Raw genomic sequence first — 21,081 nt, forward strand, 5'->3', positions numbered from 1 at the left:
TGATCATGTCTGTGAGGAAACTTGATAGGCTAGACCCGTGGTCGGCAGACTGCGGCTCACGAGCCACATGCGGCTCTTTGGCCCCTTGAGTGTGGCTCTTCCTAAGCCTTAGGAGTACACTAATTAAGTTAATAACAATGTACCTACCTATATAGTTTAAGTTTAAGAAATTTGGCTCGCAAAAGAAATTTCAATCATTGTACTGTTGATATTTGGCTCTGTTGACTAATGAGTTTGCCGACCACTGGGCTAGACCCATAAATGAATTAATAAAGAAAAACTGGCATGTGGTTAATTCATTACTTACTTTACCTTCTTGAGTCAAAGGATGAATTTCTTATTAAACAAAAGTATGACCTGCCAGTGTGGCTCCATGGTTGAGCATCAACCTATGAACCAGGAGGTAGGTCACAGTTCGATTCCTGGTCAGGGCACATGCTCGGGTTGTGGGTCAATCCCCTGGAGGGAGCATGCAGAAGGCAGCTGATCAATGATTCTCTTTCATCTTTGATGTTTCTCTCTCTCCCTTCCTCTCTGAAATCAATAAAAATATATTCTAAAAAAGTATGAAATGTTTGAGTCAAGTTGCTTACCCTCGACATCAATTAGAAACAACCCAATGACTAGGCAGTACCCAAACTTTCTTACATGGGTTTGGTACATCCTCTAAAAAATAAGATGAAACCATAAACTGTAGCAGGCAAACTACACCTAACAAGTCAGGCTTCACTTTCCCTCTGTGGATGTTGAAGAATCTCTTCTCAAGCATTGTAGAGCTATCTGGGGTGACTAAATGAAAATAGGCCTGATGGGCCCAGTTTGTATGAATTAAGTCTGTGGCTTATAAATTGACTACTTGGATCCTGTTTCTAGTACTGCTACTGGCATTTCCCAGCACATTGAAATAACTACAACAGGTATTCAATGCAAGTTTTATGAGTGAGGTTATGATACTATTATAAAATGATACAAAAATATTACAATCAAAAGTAATAAATGTCTTAAAATTTTCCCAAATAGTGTTAAAAGATGATTCATTTTCTTCAAGGGTGATGGCAAATATATGGCCTAAGAAGCAACTTTCCATGACTATGGCAAGCATTGTTAATTGTCTCAATGTCATTCTATCCCACTGATCCTGTGAGGACCCTGAAATCCTTCTTAAAACAGTGTTCCAAATACTATGTATCAATTAACTAGAGAAACACGAGTTGAAACCCAAATTTCATTAGATTTTATGAGGTTTAAAACAGAGCGGAAAAGGGAATTTGAGAGTCACATTCTTCCTCTATAATTGCTAACATTAGTTGGATGCTGACATATACTGAGCGCTATTTTCTGACCCTAATGTGTATTAACTCATTTCATCCTCACAAAAACTCTACATAGGAGATGATGCTGGTTTTTTACCTGTAGATTAATGAGACACAGAAAGCTTAAGAAACTGAGTGAAGATTATGCAGCTGATAATTGCTAGAGCTGGGATTCAAGCCCACATGTTCTGGCTCCAGATTCTAGACTGCTAGGCTTTAAAGAACTCAGCAAAAGAGGTAGATACTATATAGAGACTAGAAAGAAGTTGAAATCATTAAAATTAAAAAAGAAAAAAAAAAGGACAAGTGAAAAAAGGAACAAAAACATATATTTGCAGCATAATGTTTTCCTCTGGGATTATAACAAAGTTTTGAAGAATATCTTTGCATATGTATGTGTGTATATATATATATATATATATATATATATATATATATATATATTGCATATATTATATATTCTACATCCTAGCAAACTATATATGCACATATTTGTGTATATGTTCTTTTACATGTCAACAGATAGTAGCAGCAATATGACATTAACATTTTTTTGAAATATAAGGCAACACTAAAATTTGACCTTTTCCAATTATTCTCAGGGATAGTCCATTTTCTGAAAGAGAGTGGAGGGTAAATGTCAGATGGCTGAATCACAGCATACTGAAAAGGTTAACGCAAAAGTACAGCCCTACCCATCGCTCTTTCGGCCTGAGACATGATGATACCTGAACTGACTTTGGTCTGAGATTGTTCTTATGGTGACATCAAAGTCTATTTTCATGGACAATGATCAGGACAAAATGCAGGGCAGTGAAGCTCAAGATTCACTTCCTGAATGTCATCACCAAGGTTTTCTCTAATGATTCAGGAAAGCAAAATTCATGCTGTCCTGAGCCTGTGCTAGAGGACATGCCTGTCTGTTCACCCATCACGCGCTGTTCTGACAGTTCATCAGTGGGAAAAGCCTATGCTTATAGCATGGATACTGGAAACAGAAGAAAGGAGAAATTCTTAGAGTCTATACATACCACTTTTTCTCTGATTTTTACAGCAATGCCCTAGATAACATTATACTTGGGTAATACTAGGACTATTACGAATATATGACCTCTTGAGTAGGTATAATTCCCCTTACCATTGAACAACGTGGCAACTCTATACATCATTTTCATGAAGTTTGAAAACCATGAATCAATATCCCTATAATCCACTTACACTGCATAAATTGATTATTTATCAAATGATACTAATATGAGAACAAAGCTATCCCATAGCTGGTCAGTTTCTCTAGCTATTTACTCAGTTGTATAAACATCCCTGCAAAAACTGATTCCAAATGAAAGCTTTTTGTGACTTGTGAATAGGTGTTATCATCAAATTCATCTGGGAAAATGTTTTAAAAGTGTCTTCAGAAACTTTTATGGCTATTGCTGTAAATACAGAATAAAGAAGAAAATTCAAGCGGTCATTCTAATGACTCAAGGAAAAAAATAACATTTGCCTGGTCTTTCAGGGAATTCATGGTATATCTCTCACCTCGACCAGTCACATTCAACAGTAAGGACTCAGATTATGAGCCAACATTTTATATGATAACAGATGTTTACCTGAATTTTCAACTTCCATCCATAGTAGAATGCTGGGCTCCACTCTTACCCAACCTTTGATGAGTCTGCTCACTGGGAAATCTAATTGAATGTTTCCTGAGTATAACACATAATTCATTTGATATGCCTAGTAAATTCATATACTTTTCTGCTCCTCCAGTGATTCAGTCTGCACACTCTACATCAAAGGGTAGAGACTCTGACAGCGTCAGAATTCACATCAAGCACCATTCAACAGAGTGGCAGGGACAGTCAGTGTGACTCTCATAAACCCCCCTGGAATTTGACTCAGGAAGGTTTCAGAATAAAGGAGGAAGCCGTGTCTGCCTATCAGAGTCAGAACAGATGGGGACCATCCTTCTAATGTGGCACATGGAGGTACATCTCTTCCATGACCTGACGCTCCCCTGTCAGCCTATGTGGTTGGCAAATACTATCATATCGACCCTGCATGTTAATGGATGGATGGTTTGCTTTTACTATTTACATGATGATAAGATTCTTTCCTACTGTAATAAGCTTGGATGGGTGGGATAGACTTTCCAAATAGTCAATCTGTTCTCCTCAATGAGTCATTGAACACACACACACTCTTTCTATCTCTCTGAAAAGCTTCCTAGTATCCCACTCAGGCCTAACTCTTGGCCTGGCTCACACTATCTCCACCCACTCACTATACATCTTCATTTTCATGCTTTTTTAAAATAATTACAATCCTTTTGAAGTCAATCTTCTCTTTACCCAAAGGCTTGATTAATGCTTTTACCTGTCTCTGGACTGGGTATGTAATGGAACTTAGGGTTTTCAGGTACAGCCCATGTGTCCTCACCCAGGGATTAAAATGTAAATGTCACAATGAGACAACCACACTCCATTATAACCAGCCAAGACCCCAGGGAAGTGTGAGGGGTCTGCTGCGAGGTAGGCCTGCGTTTTTTGTTCCTGCACTGACACTCTTGGTGTGAGTTACTTAACCTCTAAAAACCTCAGTTTTGTCAATTTATGGAGGTAAATAGAATTTACCTCATCCGGTTGTTGTAGGCATTGAGTTAGATTAAATACTGTATGGAAAGCATTTACCACAGTGCCAGGGCCAGGGTAGCGGCTCAGTAAACATTTCTTGCATTTGTATTAACTCCCATTTCTTTATTGGTGGCGAGCTCATTCTGGTTAGACACTGATTTTCTATTCCCTTCAATCCCTGGCAGAGTTTTAAGCAGAGAAGATTCTTGTAATTTATTTCATACTAGTAGCTTGATGCACAAAGATTCATGCAAGAATGGGCCTTCCTTCTCCTGGCTGCCGGCACCACCTTTGCTCTGGCCTGAGCAGCCTTTCCGCCTTCCCACAATGCCCAGAGGCCCGGAGCGACTGGGGCTGTGCGGAATGCCTGCCACCCACCCCCTGCCGCTCCTGCCTGAGCATATGCAAATTAACCCACCACCTTTGTTGGGTTAATTTGCATACTCTTGCCTGATTGGCTGCTGGGTGTCATGAAGGCATGGTCAATTTGCATCTTTCTCTTTTATTAGTGTAGATGCCTAGTAAAAATCATATCAAATTTGTGTTATTTCTAAGTTTCAGACTAATGAGAATGGCAGAGAGTAAAACTAGGCATGGAGGTACAAACACAGGGTTGCTTTGTTCACTGGTGGTGGGTCTGCCCCAAGGAGGGGCCAAGCCAGAAAGCAGCTGAGTAGTCAGTGCCAGGCAGCATGCTCCATCCTCATGGCAGCCAAACCTCCAGAAAGCACCACATTGGAGAGGAGAAATATGAGAGAAAGACAGCAGTTTGCATAACTACGTCTCCGCTTCCTACTCACTTTATTTCTAAAGGTTAAGCTGGCTGCTGTGTGAATCCAGGATTTAAAACCGGGGGTCTTGAGACGTATGAGGGACGGTTGTGTTCATGACAATCCATTGACACTGTGCCTTCAGTTAAGCTCTCTAAAACCTTTCTTAAAATATGGTGGGGTGCTCTTTACATCTTTCAATGAAAAAGAAATGAGAAGAGGTGCCGATTCAGCTGCTCTCTGAGGAAAATCCGCTGACTCCGGGCACGGAGGCCCATCTGGCGCATGCACAACACAAGCTTTGTGGATGTTGGATTATTTTAATTAGCTGATAATGCATTTGGTATGAGGTTGAGTTTTGCAACTTCTGATTCAATATTGTCACGAAACATTTGAAAACAGACCTTTTCTGTGTCAGTAAATAACTTAATAAATAATACCCACAAATACAAAATCACTGAGTACAAAATTTCAGCTATATTTTCTGCTGGTTACGTAAAAGTCCTTTGATTTAAATTCCGTCAAATTTGGGACTGAACAGATTTTCTGTGACATTTTAGTTTTAAAATGAAGTTGCATTTTTGCATTTGAAGCCCTTCTTTATTGAATTTAAAGCTGCACTTTCAGCTAATGCCCAGCATCATCTAAATCAGTAGTTCTCAACCTGTGGGTTGCGACCCCTTTGGGAGTCGAACGACCCTTTCACAGGGGTCGCCTAAGACCATCGGAAAACACATATATAATTACATACTGTTTTTGTGATTAATTATGTTCAATTTATAACAATTACATTGGGGGTCACCACAACATGAGGAACTGTATTAAAGGGTCGTGGCATTAGGAAGGTTGAGAACCACTGATCTAAATGTTGACAGCCTTTGGGAAGTTGAACAGATGACCCTTCATTTCTCTTTTCCTTGTTTGAGCTGCTGCCTCACATCACCCATCAGTCATAACCTCCTGGTGAATGCACACGAATGTAAACTTCTGTTTCATATATTGTGAGAGGAGGGTAGAACATAACGACCATAAGAGATAAGCATTTGCAAGTTCCTTCAGCACTTTTTTCCCCCTTTATATTTGATGCCAAGTCTAGGAATTCACCTGCAAAGGCCCTCAGAAATGGCCCCAAATTGTGCTATTAACTGGACTGAATGACCACAATTGTTTAGTCACAACAAAAAAATTATAATGTAAAGAGCTTTTGAGGGTTTACATAGACTGCAAAAGAAAATAGAGTGAGCATTTCCTACACACACACACTCACACACACACACACACACATGCACCTGACATGCACACACACGCGCGCGCACACACACACAACACCTGAGGCACGTTTCCAGGGTTCAGTGGAGGAAGTACTTTTTCATGGTAAATATAATGTTTTTAAAGAGATGAATCAAAACGTTTAGGAAAGATTTAACCTCATTTTGCACAGACATTATCAATCATCTTCTGTGGGGGCTAAGCAGGACAGGTGATTAAACAGCATTCTCTAAATGGTCACAGATGGTTTTTTCTTTAGGTTACAGGGGATCCGCAGAGCAGGCAAGGAGGTGCCTGAAATCACCATCAGGGGAAATACCCCTGCCAGCTGCAGTGATTCCCAGGCAGATACTATGCAGCAATCAAACCATCACAAGTTACACCCAGAAAGCAGTTTGTAAAACAAGCACCAAACGACTGGCAGACTTTCCATCGTAATCTGCACTATTTAGCCTGAATGATGACATTTACCCATGAAAAATATTAAATGTTAGGGTCCTAGATGATAGCATGACCCAAGTTATCTTTGAACATTTTCTTGTTTAAAAGGTGGTCACATTGTCACTTAAAAAAATAAATCAGAAAATAATATGATCTCAAGTGGACAAATAAATATGGATTTTAGGGGAGTCTTTGCATTATCTCTTGCTTTCCTCTTGCTTTGGTTCCAATGGTAATTTCTCCCCAAGTTTTCTAATAAGTTCTGCTAGATCTTCTGAATTCTGAGTTTTTTCTTCCAGGAGTTCATAGCGGAGACTTGAGATGTCCTGTTTAATTTCCTTCAGTTCCCCTTTGGAAAAAACAAGAGTGACAAGTATACTGTCAATACGTAACGCAGAGTAACTAGCAGTTCTGGGGTTGAGTGAAATCAGTCTCAACTCCATGCACATCTGTATGTTGAATCCTTCTGAAGGAAATAATTTCCCAACAAGCAGGTTTCTATTTTATCAGCTACGAATTTCAGGTAATGAAAAGACTATAGAAAAAAATTATAGCAAAGTTATAATTTACTTTACTCTGAGAGTAAATTAAAGGAAAAAATTGGTGGCAAGTGTTTGGGGGTTTGGGAGGAACAGCCCCTCACTTTTCCTAAGCACTTCCTCCTCCCTCCAAGCCCTCCATCAAAACAACCCTTACTTATCTAACTAGTGGCATCAGCCCTCAACTATGTAGACATAGCCTATTGCCTGAGGCCCTACTGGTATCTGCAGTTGGTGAGAACCCATATTCTCTTCTTTTTTTTTTTTTTTATTTATCGCTTAAAGTATTACAAAGGGTATTACATCTGTGTCCATTTTATCCCCCCGCCCTAGACAGTCCCCTAGCCTCCCCTAACCCCCAATGTCTTATGTCCACTGGTTATGCTTATATGCATGCATACAAGTCCTTTAGTTGATCTCTTACCCCCCTACCTCCTGCCCCCCAACCCTCCCCGGCCTTCCCGCTGCAGTTTGACAATCTGTTTGAGGCAGCTCTGCCTTTGTATCTATTATTCTCTTCTTGAAGCTCACTCTTCCCAGGCCCTTCCCTCCAGCCCTCTCTCGGTTCTGCATCAAGCCCACACCCTGGCTCACCTTCATTCACTTCGTCACTTTCCTTATCGATCTGGGCTTTCAGAACATATCTTTTAATGAGCCTCTTCATGATTTTCTAGAAAGAGAAAAAAAAACCCATCTCAGCTTTATGTTGATGACAAATCTCTCATCTGGAATAAATTTGAGTCATTGTCTCTTTTCCAAGCACTTTAGGAGTGATTGCTATCAAAGATGAAGATGATTTACCTGCCAAGGAATCCATAAATCATCTGAATTAATGACTCAAAAATTAATTCTGCAGAAAAGAGCAAGTTCCAAACCAATAGCTAATCCTTGATTCATTGCTTGTATTTTACTTGAAAAGTATTAGGACAAGACACGGCCTTCAGTGGACAGATTAAAGGTATGCAGCATTGCCAGTGGAAATGGAAAATTAAGCAAATGGGGGAAAACTCATATGTTTATTCCCCTCCCTTACCAAAAGACATAGCCAGCCTTGATTTTTGCTTTCTAAGTTATGAATGGCCAGTTTCAATGTCATAGTTCCTCCAGTACCAGGGCTTCTTCCATAAGGATGTGTGTTTACTACATACTTTTCATGAAAAGTAGGAGGCTCAGCACATGTGCAGGAAGTCCTGTGTGAAGATATAGCTAAGTTACCTAAGCCCAAAAGGAAATGGTAGACAGCAAAATTCCACTTTCAAGAACTTATTCCAAGGGTGTAATTGGGTTCATGGATAAATAATCATGTTATGCTACATAATAGTGGAAACATAAACCCTTACATGTCCATCAATAAGGGATTATTCTAAATTACTTTATTTGAAAAATATATTTATTGATATTTTAGAGAGAACGAAAGAGGGAGAGAGAAACATTGATGTGAGGTGAAACATCACAGGCTGCCTCCTGCGTGCCCCCTCTCCCCCCACTGGTGATGGAGCCCGGAACTCGGGCATGTGCCCTGACCAGGTATTGAAGTAGCAACCTTTCGGTGTATGGGTCGATGCCCAATCCACTGACCCACACCAGCCAGGGTTGTTTTTTGTTTTTAATTAATGAGAGAGAGAGAGAGAGAGAGAGAGAGAGAGAGAGAGAGAGAGAGAGAAAGAGAGGGAGAGAAAGAAACATGGAAACATGAATGGGTTGTCTTCTGCACGCGCCCCGACCAGGGATTGAACTCACCACCTTTTGATGTTTGGGACAATGCTCCAACCAAGTGAACCACACAGGCCAGGGCAGGGATTATTTTAATAAATTATCATATATTTGTACAAAGGAATATTATACACCCATTAAAATCAATATGAATATGTTTTATGAAATGAAAAACTATTGCTCATCACATAAGTATTATTAATTCATTTATATATTATACATACATTTATATAATCCTATATAATAAAGAGCTAATATGCAATGGTCGTTACACCCTTGCGCCCTCATGCCCTCGCACCCTCACGCTGGAGCCAGGGGACCTGAGGCCAGGCTGGGGGACCTAAGGTTGTGCCCCCCCGCCCTGTGGGGCTTGATGGGGGTGGGGTCTGGGTCTTGCATGATTTTGAGGTGCATGTGGGTGGGCGGGGACTTGACTCTGGGTCCTGCAGAGTGCCCCAGACTCTGACAGGAGGGAGATTTTCATATACATTTTACTAATGTTCTTTCATCTCTGACACTTCTATTATAGAGAAAGGGCAAATAACAATATTAAAATATTTCCTCTAATTAATTCTCTTTTAATGTGCACAAATTTTGTGCACCTGGCCACTAGTAATATTAATAAGTGTAAAATTATATTCATGTATATAATCATCTGGCAAAATATTCAGCAAAAGTAAGTAATCTTTATTCCTCAGTGGTAGGGTTTGAGGTGGATTTTACTCTCCCCTTTATGATTTTAATAAGGGTAGATTTTTTTACAATGAGCATGAAGACTCCAAGCTCCACGATGTCAGGGCTTCATCTATTTTGTTTACCTTTGTATTTCCAGTACTTAGTAAGTGCTTGGTACAGGGTAGTTACTCAATAAATACTTGATGAATGAATACATTATTTTGATATTGAGAAAAATATTCATTTTCACTTAAAGAATTGCATGGTTTGAAATTCTATATATTATAAATAACTAGTCTTATTATTTAAAAATTCATGCTTACCTGATACTGCCTTGGAGGATTATTGAAACTATTTAACTGGAAATCTTCTGAGCCTCTTATACCAAGCTGCAATTTGGAAAAAAAATATTATAAATTGATTCTTATCTAAGTTTTTAAAAATATGATTAAATTTGTAAATGAACTAACAGTTTTACATATAAATAAACGTATCCATCTCTATATATGAATATATAGATATGTAGATATATATAGTACCATTTTAACTACACTTGCTTATTGTTCTATCTTCCAAGACAAATCACAGACACTTAAGGTGTGTTCAGTCTCTCAATGGCTATTAGAGGTCATCTGAGAAGTCTTTTAGACTCTGTGCATCAATCATGTTGTCATGAGAATCATGTTTTAAACTTCCCACAGACACATTTGTGACAGAGGAAGAGGCAAACAAGTTGGAGAAATAATGGTGATCACCTCAGAAATCCTGATTGACTAAAAGCTGGGGATCCTGAGAAATGCCAAGATGTGACTGTTGTGGGACAGAATTCAGGTGCCAAGAAAACACTCATTAATCCATTTAAATTTTAGGATGTGTAATAGTATCCAATTTGGGAAGCACTTTTCAAGTAATATATTTGCTTGAATGGGCAAATAACGAAAAATTAAAGCAATCTGCAACAAAGGTTTTAACATACCATGTTAACATGCTAAGAGGAAATTAAAGAATCCTTCAAGTCACTTTCTAAAGAGAAAAATATGTTTCTACGAAAAACAAGGATAACCCAAGTGAAACAGAGCAGCTCCAAATTTCTATGCTTTGGGTACACAACTGTTTACAGGGGATGAGAAACTTTAAGATTGTCTTCAAAGATATTTCCCAATGACATCTAAGTTGCTATAGGTACAGCTCAATGAGACTCCGTTAAAATCCTTGACTTCAATACTTTGATCTTTACTTTTATTTTTTAAAATTCATCTTTATTGCTGAAAGTACTACAGCTTTGATCTTTAAATGCCTGCATACTGAATTAAAACAGCTATGTACGCATCCATCCACCGAACAAGCATGTATTAAGCGTCTTCCATATGTAAGGTACTGTGCTAAGTTATGGGTGCTAACGAAGAACATAAACAATGATGGTCTAGCTGAATTATAGTAATAGGAAAAAAGTTACAAGGCTGACAAAATCCATAAAAAACAATTTTTAATTTTGATAGTACAGATAGCATTTTTTTCACAAATCTATTTTCTTTTTTCTTCACCCTCTCTAAAAAGATATCAGTAAAGTATTACATTATTTTATATTTACTTTGAAAAACATTAAGGTAAAATTACACAATTGACCAAACTGACCAAAGAGAGGCAGCTTAGATTCTTAAGAGTACCTGCCAGAGACCTAAAGACGCAAATCTGCTTCTGCTACAAGTTAGCTGTGTAACCCTAGGCAAGGTGCTAAAACTCTCTACTATGTCTCTGACAATGAAGGGGGTGATCTAGTAACCTCTGTAGTCCTTCAAGTTCTTCTAATGAATGAATGTGTGAAATTGATGCAAGCTTAAGCCTATTTTAATAATATAACTTTAATATATTCTATTTATTTATTTAAAATATATTTTATTGATTTTTTACATAGAGGAAAGGAGAGGGATAGAGAGTTAGAAACACTGATGAGAGAGAAACATCGATTAGCTACCTCCTGCACACCCCCTACTGGGGATATGCCCGCAACCAAAGTACATGCCCTTGACTGGAATTGAACCTGGGACCTTTCAGTCCGCAGGCTGATGCTTCATCCACTGAGCCAAACCGGTCAGGGCAATATATTTTATTTTTATTTTATTATATTTGTTAAATATATTTTATTGATTTTTTACAGAGAGGAAGGGAGAGAGATAGAGAGTTAGAAACATCGATGAGAGAGAAACATCGATCAGCTGCCTCCTGCACACCCCCTACTGGGGATGTGCCCGCAACCAAGGTACATGCCCTTGACCGGAATCGAACCTGGGACCTTTCAGTCCGCAGGCCGACGCTCTATCCACTGAGCCAAACCGGTTATGGCGATATATTTTATTTTTAAATAATATAACTATTCGTTTCTTTTTATAATGCCATAATTATTTCTGGCTTTCAAACTGTAATTTACACCTTAAGGACATCATTAAATGTGATGGCCAGGTTCAAGCTCACTTTCATCCCTGTTTTTATGAGAAAACATTGAGAGTAAGGACAGGTTCATAAACAGAGAGAAAAGGTCCAGACCAATGGAATCTTTGCACATCCTTTACCAACTATTCATGAATTCTCAACCTCTGAAAATCATTAATTTGGTGCTCATTTTTTTTATTAGAGGCTACCAGTACATCCATGGATGTTCATGGAAATTGGAAAGTAAAAAAAAAAAAAATTGCTTCCTATAGATTTTTTGAAGGCAAATGTGTGGTCCTTGATACTTGATTGGGGATGATGCCAAATCATCCCCAATTAAGGCAGCTCCACGACACACCATGCCCTTGGAGATAATCCTTTTAAAAAACACACAAAAAAACTTAGTATTATAGTAATGTCACACAGGACTTCTTTCATTTGCTCTTTTCTAACAAGGCTTTTGTGTTTGCTGTTTCCAATTCCTAAAACCCTCTTTTCCTGGCTCTTTGCCTGGATGACGAGCTCTCTCTCACCTTTGGATTTTTAAAAAATATTTTTATTGATTTTTAGAGAAAGAGGATGGGAAAGGGAGAGAGAAAGAAAACCATCAATGTGAGAGCAGAACATCTATCAGCTGCCTCTTGCATGCCCCCTACCGGGGATCGAGCCTGCAACCTGAGCATGTGCCCTGGCTAATAACTGAACCAGAAACCCTATGGTGCACAGGACAATGCCTAATCATCTGAGCCACACTGGCCATGGCTCACCCTTTGGATTTTTGCTTAAAACATAAGCTTATCGGAAAGCTTTTCTTGCCCACACCATGAAAAATAGTTCTTGATTGTTTCCTTCATAACATACTTCACGACTTACAATTACTATATTCACTGGCTTAGTTCCATGTGTATTATCTGCATTCTCTAGGCTTTATAGAAGGATGGACTTTTTAGTTCATCCCAATGTCCCTAGTGCCAGCACTGCCCAGCAGATGGCAAGTGCTCAGCATTGCTGGTTGGTGAAATAAGTGAAAGAAGAAGTGTTGTTGGGTCACTAATGGACCTCACTTGGTTTCTGGACACCTTGCTATACAAGGCACGTACAAAACTCTCTGGGTTCATGAACGAGTAGGTTGCAGCTCAACTACATGATAAAGAGACATCTGAAATACAGTGAATTAGTTTTAAGCCACGAGGCAGATGCCTTACAACGCAGCACACTGGGTGATACAGAGGAAGTAACAGTGCCAGGAAAACAGAAAACAGTATTCTGTTCACTTAAGAATGTGTATGACTGTGGATTTTCCAGAGGGCAGATCTTGAAGAGTCAATCACCGGCGTTACACTGTGTTCATACAGCTCCAGCCTAACCTGCAGCTCTCCCAGGTGTGGAGGCAGTGGACTGAGTTCCAGGTTTCTCGATCCAGACATTTTTGACACTTTGGGTTAGAAAATTCTTTATTGTGGGGGCTTTCTGTGTATTGCAGGATGTTTAGCAGCATACATGCCCCCTAACCCACTCTATGACAGCAACAGTGACCCTCTCTGGTGACAAAAATGCCTCTATTACAAATGTGCCCTGGGGATGCCAGTGGGGGTTGGGGAGGGCAAAACCACCCCTGTTTGGAAACCACTGGTATTGTGAAATGGTATATGACTAAACATTTATAAAGTTATTTGGAACATTTTTATGTGACTAGTGCTGCTCTAAATCTGAGACATGAATGTGGATACAAATAAACATTTTTAAGAAAAATTTCTAACCCATTTCTAAATACATAACAGGTATGCAATAAACACAGGTTAAAAGGGAATAATCCAACAAACAGTATGTAAGGAGGAACTTACCCAATGTGCAAAGAAGCATCATTACCACTTGGTGGCAGAAAATTCTAACATATAATTGTTTCTATGCACACTAATGAAATAAACTGGAAAGTCAAGAGAATTCAATTTGCAATATGAATAATATTCAAACCTTCGGGATCTGGATAAGTATAGATCATATTAATAAGTACAATGTGATGGGAGTGGGGAGGGGAAGCTGGTTGAGTAGAAGCAGGAAGCATTGGATAAAAGCTTTATAACAGATTAGTGCACAAATGCACACTCCAATTCCTTTTTAAAATATATTTTTATTGATTTCAGAGAGGAAGCGAGAAGGAGAGTTAGAAACATCAGTTATGAGAGAGAATCATTGATCTGCTGCCTCCCACACACGTCACACTGGGGACAGAGTCTGCAACCTGGGCATGTGCTCTAACGGGGAATTGAACTGTGTGTAACCTCCTGGTTCATAGGTCAATGCTCAACCATTAAGCCACACCAGCCAAGCTACACTCCAATTCTGAATGATTCATTGCCTCTCGTTTTTAAAATACCTTCTACCACATTTCCTGTATTCTTTATGTTTTCTCTCTGGTTCGTTTTCTAATAATTAGTTAATTAACATTTCCCAACTCTTTGTACAATCAGAGTGAGGAACACTCAATGCCTTGTTTGTTATTTATTAAGAGGAACAAGTATGCTTCATTCAGTCATTGGAAATTATTATGTGGTTGGACATGGCAACAGTTCTGAGAGTCTCCCATCCCCCACAGCTGAAATGCCTGAGGTCCGGAGCAAAACCATGAGCTTAAAGGTACAGACAATATATGAGTCAGCAGGAAATGCAGATGTGACGTGAAGCCATGGGGTACAGAGTCCGCAAGCCTCTTGCTTTGGAATCAAGTAGATGTGAATTTGCATTCTGGCTTTGTCACTTGTCTGAAATGGGACTTTGAGCAAGTCATTTCACCTCTGTTAATCCTCACCTTCTTTGTGTATAAAATAGGGAAAATAGTATCACCAGCCTCCTAGAGCTAATGTGAGGATTATAGAGATAAGGTACGTAGAATATGTAGCTTGACATACAGTAGGTGTTCTACAAGTGTCCGTGGCTGTTATTATTATACAAAAGTCATAAATATCTGCTTTGTGGCTTTGCGCCTATTTCATGGTTAGTTTTAATCTTGTTCATTTATTCTGGAGATACTTTACAAAGGTTGCTTTTTACTGACATGCCCAAGATCACGACTAAGTTATTCAGGGAATGAAATACTCAGTGATTCCCACACCCAGATGAGCATCCAAACCTCCTGAGGTCTTATTAAAATACCAGTTTCCAGGCCTCATTGCCAGAGATTGTAACTCAACAGGCCTGAAGAGGGCTGGGGACTTGTACAAACTCACCCAGAGAAGTGGTCCTGGTGAAAGTGACAAATTGAAACCACTCCTTTCTGTGACTGTTTCACCACAGGATTAAAAGGATAGCCTCTGCCGTGGCCGGTGGCTCAGTATTTAGAGTGTCAGCTCCTAGCACCAAAGGGTCATGAGTTCAATGCCCGGACGAGGCCATATACGGGGCTTGCAGGTTCGATTCCCAGTCCCAGTGCAGGAGAAAATCAATCAATGTGTCTATTCTCTCTCTCTCTCTCTCTCTCTCTCTCTCTCTCTCTCTCTCCCTCCCTTTTCCTCTCTACCTCCCTTCCACTCTCTCTAAAAATCAATGGAGAAAAAATCCTCAGGTGAGAATTAACAACAACAACAAAAGATAGCCTCTGACTTGTTAAAAGTTCAAGGATAGAGTTCCTGGACATGTAACTGATTTCTTAACATTGCCACGTCTCACTCAACCCAGGATAAACAGATCAATAATGCTAAAATAGCATGTTTGTGCTGCATGTGGACTGATGCACATGGTGTACACGCCTGCATGTCTGCCCCATGTTGCTGACTGCACAGGTGTAAACACCTGCATGTCTTCCCCATGTTGCTGGCTGCACAGGTGTAAACACCTGCATGTCTTCCCCATGTTGCTGGCTGCACAGGTGTAAACACCTGAATGTCTGCTCCGTGTTGCTGACTGCACAGGTATAAACATCTGCATGTCTTCCCCATGTTGCTGGCTGCACAGGTGTAAACACCTGCATGTCTTCCCCATGTTGCTGGCTGCACAGATGTAAACACCTGCATGTCTGCTCCATGTTGCTGGCTGCACAGGTGTAAACACCTGCATGTCTTCCCCATGTTGCTGACTGCAGAGGTGTAAACATCTGCATGTCTTCCCCATGTTGCTGGCTGCACAGGTGTAAACACCTGCATGTCTTCCCCATGTTGCTGACTGCAGAGGTGTAAACATCTGCATGTCTTCCCCATGTTGCTGGCTGCACAGGTGTAAACACCTGCATGTCTGCTCCATGTTGCTGACTGCACAGGTGTAAACACCTGCATGTCTGCTCCATGTTGCTGGCTGCACAGGTGTAAACACCTGCATGTCTTCCCCATGTTGCTGGCTGCACAGGTGTAAACACCTGCATGTCTTCCCCATGTTGCTGGCTGCACAGATGTAAACACCTGCATGTCTGCTCCATGTTGCTGGCTGCACAGGTGTAAACACCTGCATGTCTTCCCCATGTTGCTGGCTGCACAGGTGTAAACACCTGCATGTCTTCCCCATGTTGCTGACTGCACAGGTGTAAACACCTGCATGTCTTCCCCATGTTGCTGACTGCACAGGTGTAAACACCTGCATGTCTTCCCCATGTTGCTGACTGCAGAGGTGTAAACATCTGCATGTCTTCCCCATGTTGCTGGCTGCACAGGTGTAAACACCTGCATGTCTTCCCCATGTTGCTGGCTGCACAGGTGTAAACACCTGAATGTCTGCTCCGTGTTGCTGACTGCACAGGTATAAACATCTGCATGTCTTCCCCATGTTGCTGGCTGCACAGGTGTAAACACCTGCATGTCTTCCCCATGTTGCTGGCTGCACAGGTGTAAACACCTGCATGTCTGCTCCATGTTGCTGGCTGCACAGGTATAAACACCTGCATGTCTTCCCCATGTTGCTGGCTGCACAGGTGTAAACACCTGCATGTCTTCCCCATGTTGCTGGCTGCACAGGTGTAAACACCTGCATGTCTTCCCCATGTTGCTGCCTGCACAGGTGTAAACACCTGCATGTCTTCCCCGTGTTGCTGGCTGCACAGGTGTAAACACCTGCATGTCTGCTCCATGTTGCTGACTGCACAGGTGTAAACACCTGCATGTCTTCCCCATGTTGCTGGCTGCACAGGTGTAAACACCTGCATGTCTTCCCCATGTTGCTGACTGCACAGATGTAAACACCTGCATGTCTTCCCCATGTTGCTGGCTGCACAGATGTAAACACCTGAATGTCTGCTCCATGTTGCTGACTGCACAGGTGTAAACACCTGCATGTCTGCTCCATGTTGCTGACTGCACAGGTGTAAACACCTGCATGTCTGCTCCATGTTGCTGACTGCACAGGTGTAAACACCTGCATGTCTTCCCCATGTTGCTGGCTGCACAGGTGTAAACACCTGCATGTCTTCCCCATGTTGCTGGCTGCACAGGTGTAAACACCCGAATGTCTGCTCCGTGTTGCTGACTGCACAGGTGTAAACACCTGCATGTCTTCCCCATGTTGCTGGCTGCACAGGTGTAAACACCTGCATGTCTGCTCCATGTTGCTGACTGCACAGGTGTAAACACCTGCATGTCTTCCCCATGTTGCTGGCTGCACAGGTGTAAACACCTGCATGTCTTCCCCATGTTGCTGGCTGCACAGGTGTAAACACCCGAATGTCTGCTCCGTGTTGCTGACTGCACAGGTGTAAACACCTGCATGTCTTCCCCATGTTGCTGGCTGCACAGGTGTAAACACCTGCATGTCTGCTCCGTGTTGCTGACTGCACAGGTGTAAACACCTGAATGTCTGCTCCGTGTTGCTGACTGCACAGGTGTAAACACCTGCATGTCTGCTCCGTGTTGCTGACTGCACAGGTGTAAACACCTGAATGTCTGCTCCGTGTTGCTGACTGCACAGGTGTAAACACCTGCATGTCTTCCCCATGTTGCTGGCTGCACAGGTGTAAACACCGACCCTGAAAGTGACAACTGGAAAGTGACCTGCTCTGGAGCTAGAGCACAGCAGCTATTCAAGAAGCTGCTTGGCATTTCAGGTTACACATGTAACACTGTGTGGCAGGGATCAGCTTTTAATTTACAGCATCCTTTCAGAATGCATATCTGAAACCCTCATGCCAGCAACCACCGACGTCAGTGACTTTCAGGAGGATATGGTCAAAAATAATTAACAGGTCTGCTTACTTTGTTTCAAAAAGTATATACTGAGATCTGGGTTCTTGATCTTAATTCGTTCTTGAAGGCTGTTGGAGAAGTGATTTGTTTGAAAACCGAATCATTTTTTTGCCATTAGAAATAATGTAAATTGCATTAATCCATTCCAGACCTTCAAATGATTTCCTGCTTTAACCTTTCTTTTATATAGTACATATCTGATGTTCTGTTTAATCTAGAAATAAACACTTCTTTTCTTAAATTTATCAAAACCATCTCCTATTAGCCGTAAACAATTTTTTCATACCTCACTACCTCCAAAATGCTATTACTGTCTACCTGCTTTTCATTTATCCAATCAACAATGGTTTTTCTACCTATTCAATTGCCTGTGTTTGTTATTTTGTGAGCACTTCACACCCTTAGCAATATTAACGCTCTTTATGTTTTAAAATCGTGCTAATCATTGGATTTCACTGCAACAAAAGCAGTCTCTCCTTTGTTTGTTGCCTGAGAGATGCTTTTTGTCATGCTGAGGTGTCAGCATGAAAGGCTTGTCAGGTTGAAAACTAAAGTTTTGGTCCACAACTGAGACATATTTTCTGTGAACAACTTGGTGGAGAACAGAATTATCTGAGATGGGAGACGTTCAAGAAACGAGGTGTGACTGTATCTATAGGACTCATCTTACTGATGTCCATGGTGTACTTGAAGCAGATGTGAAGGGCGCCTTTGAGCAACCTAACCACCTTAACCTTCAAGGACTCAAAAAGAAGAACCGAGTGAAATACAAACTGTCGTTTTAGATGGAGACTTCATGAAAAAGAATAAGCAAAAGCCACGTGAATTGAGTAATGAAGAAAGAACCATGAGAGTTTTTCTCAGCACATATCAGAGTCCAACTCAGCACCAATAGGCAAACATGTTTGGAACTATACATAGTTGCTTTAAAAAAAAAACATTTTCTCAGGAAGATGTATTGTTCATGTATCACAAAAAAGCAAGCTATGGAAAATGTGCCTCAACTTTAGTTCATCACAAGCTTACATGGCAAGGGCAAATATATTACACACTGTGTTGATTTGGTCCCCCAGGAATTAAACTTGAAGACCAAGTTAGAAGGTTGAAATGTTTTAGAATTATGCCTGTGAGAGATAATGGGGAGTGGGAGCCAGAGAAGACAGAAAAGCTTCCAGGCTGTGAGGCTCAGCTCCCCTGGGAAAGAGGGAAGGTAAACAGATTGTCTGGGAAAGTCAGCCAGCCCAACAGGGAGCGCAGTTCTAAGACTGCTCCCAAAGGCGTCCTGTGATGACCACAGATGCCCAAGACCGGAAGAGCATGGCCCCTGGGGGAATGCTGAAGGGGGTCCCAAAGAGGCTGCACTGAAGGCTGTCAGCTGACCACACTTGGAGCAGCTGTCTCCTGCAAGAAGGGATGAATGGCACAACTCCATGGTTCCCACAATAAATAGTTACACAAAAGAATCTCTAGATGACTAACTGATATTGGAATCAACATGTTAATCCACACCAGGGTCAGATACCACATGCTTAGCATTGCTCTTAAAGAGTTTGTTTCAATCTAGGATTAAAAGATGTGCTATTGGAAAGTATAAGGTGACCCAAGCCTTGTTTAAAAGATATAAAACATTCATGGCAGCATTATTTACAAAAGCTAAGATCCGGAAACAGCCTAAGTAACCATCAGTAGATGAATGAATAATAAAAAAAATAATCTATGATACATAAACACAATGGAATACTATGCAACTGTAAAAAAGAAGGATCTCTTACCCTTTGAGACAGCATGGAGGAACCTAGATTTCACTATGCTAAGTGAATAAGCCAGTTATAGAAAGACAAATATCACATGATCTCACTTACATATGGAATTTAATGAGCAAAAGAAACTGATGAACAAAATAGAACCAGAGATATTGAAGCATGCAACAGACTGACATATTTCAGAGGAAAAGGTGGGGGAGGTTTGGGAAGAGAGTAACCAAAGAATTTTATATGCATACTAGAGGCTAATGCACAAAATTCATGCAAGGGCCTTGGCCCGGCCCGCATCTGCTGCCCCCTGCCCCCGCCCACTGCGGCTTTGTCTGCAAGGAAGGACGTCTGTAAAGATGTCCGGTCTAATTAACATATTACACTTTTATTATTATAGATAGACATAACCCATGGATATAGACAATAGTGAGGTGAAGGTCTAGGGAGACAGTGGGAGCAGGATGGCAGGGGTCAATGGGGAAATTAAAGGGGACATCTATAGTACTTTCAACAATGAAGATAAATAAAAAATAAAAATACACATCTGTAAATATATATAAAATGTATTTTCAGGTTATTACAATAAAATTTAATTTTCTAGATTTTTGGAGATACTAAATAATATCATTTGATTTGAGAGATACTATAATTTCTATCATAAACAAAGGCATTTGATTCCCCTTGAATTTTTCTCATATGTGTCTGATGATTTGGGGTGTCATGTATTCATCTTAATTTTAGCACAAGTAGTTTCTTATAGGAAAACTGTAAAATCAAACTTACACTGACCTGGTTTTGCAAAATATTTATTGAATTATTTATACCCAAATAACCAAAAGAGCCATTTCTCTATAACAAGTACTTTACGCTTGCATAGTGTTTGTAATTTACAAAGTACCATTGTAATCTCCCTAACAGTCTTGTGTGATGCGTTTGTATAACTTGATCATCCCTATTTTACAGATGAGGAAACTGAAGTTTATAGAAGTTAAATGAATTGCTAAAAAGGCAGAGATGTGATGAGATCCCAATCTTCTAAGTACTTAGTTCAATGTTTTTCCTGTATCAATACTTATGGATATTCTTACTGTGTTGGCGGAGGAAACATAATGTATAAACAAAACAAAAAAGCCTCCCTCTTCAGCATTTGTGTCCCCTGGAGTGACTCTGTAGCATAGCTCTGGCTAATGAGATATAACAAGAATCGCTGGGAGCACTTCTGAGAGCGGTGGCAGTCAGCTAGCATGTCCCACTTTTCCTCTGCCCCTATTCCTTCTTCGCGTCTAAAAGTGGGTGTGATGGCTGGAAGTGAAACTGTCATCTTGCATCTCACTACCACAAAAAAGTCCAAAAAAATCACTGAGACCCAGCACCAGCCCTGTA

The 21,081-nt window shown here is 40.6% G+C and overlaps 1 protein-coding gene across 2 annotated transcripts in view; it reads right to left on the reverse strand.

The window, feature by feature from the left end:
- Positions 1-5,021: 5,021 nt before the first annotated feature.
- The window catches only part of TRPC6 (transient receptor potential cation channel subfamily C member 6), a 110,140-nt gene continuing 94,080 nt past the window's right edge, over positions 5,022-21,081 (reverse strand). For both annotated transcript variants that reach the window (XM_081098136.1, XM_081098137.1), the window contains 3 exons: positions 9,677-9,742; positions 7,560-7,635; positions 5,022-6,775 (listed from right to left, as the gene is read on the reverse strand). In XM_081098136.1, coding sequence (XP_080954262.1) covers positions 6,624-6,775; positions 7,560-7,635; positions 9,677-9,742 — 294 coding nt within the window. In that variant the 3' untranslated portion in view covers positions 5,022-6,623. The remainder of the gene's footprint in view (positions 6,776-7,559; positions 7,636-9,676; positions 9,743-21,081) is intronic.

This window comes from Myotis nattereri (assembly GCF_964212035.1).
Source record: "Myotis nattereri genome assembly, chromosome: 9".
NCBI classification, from domain to species: Eukaryota; Metazoa; Chordata; class Mammalia; order Chiroptera; family Vespertilionidae; genus Myotis; species Myotis nattereri.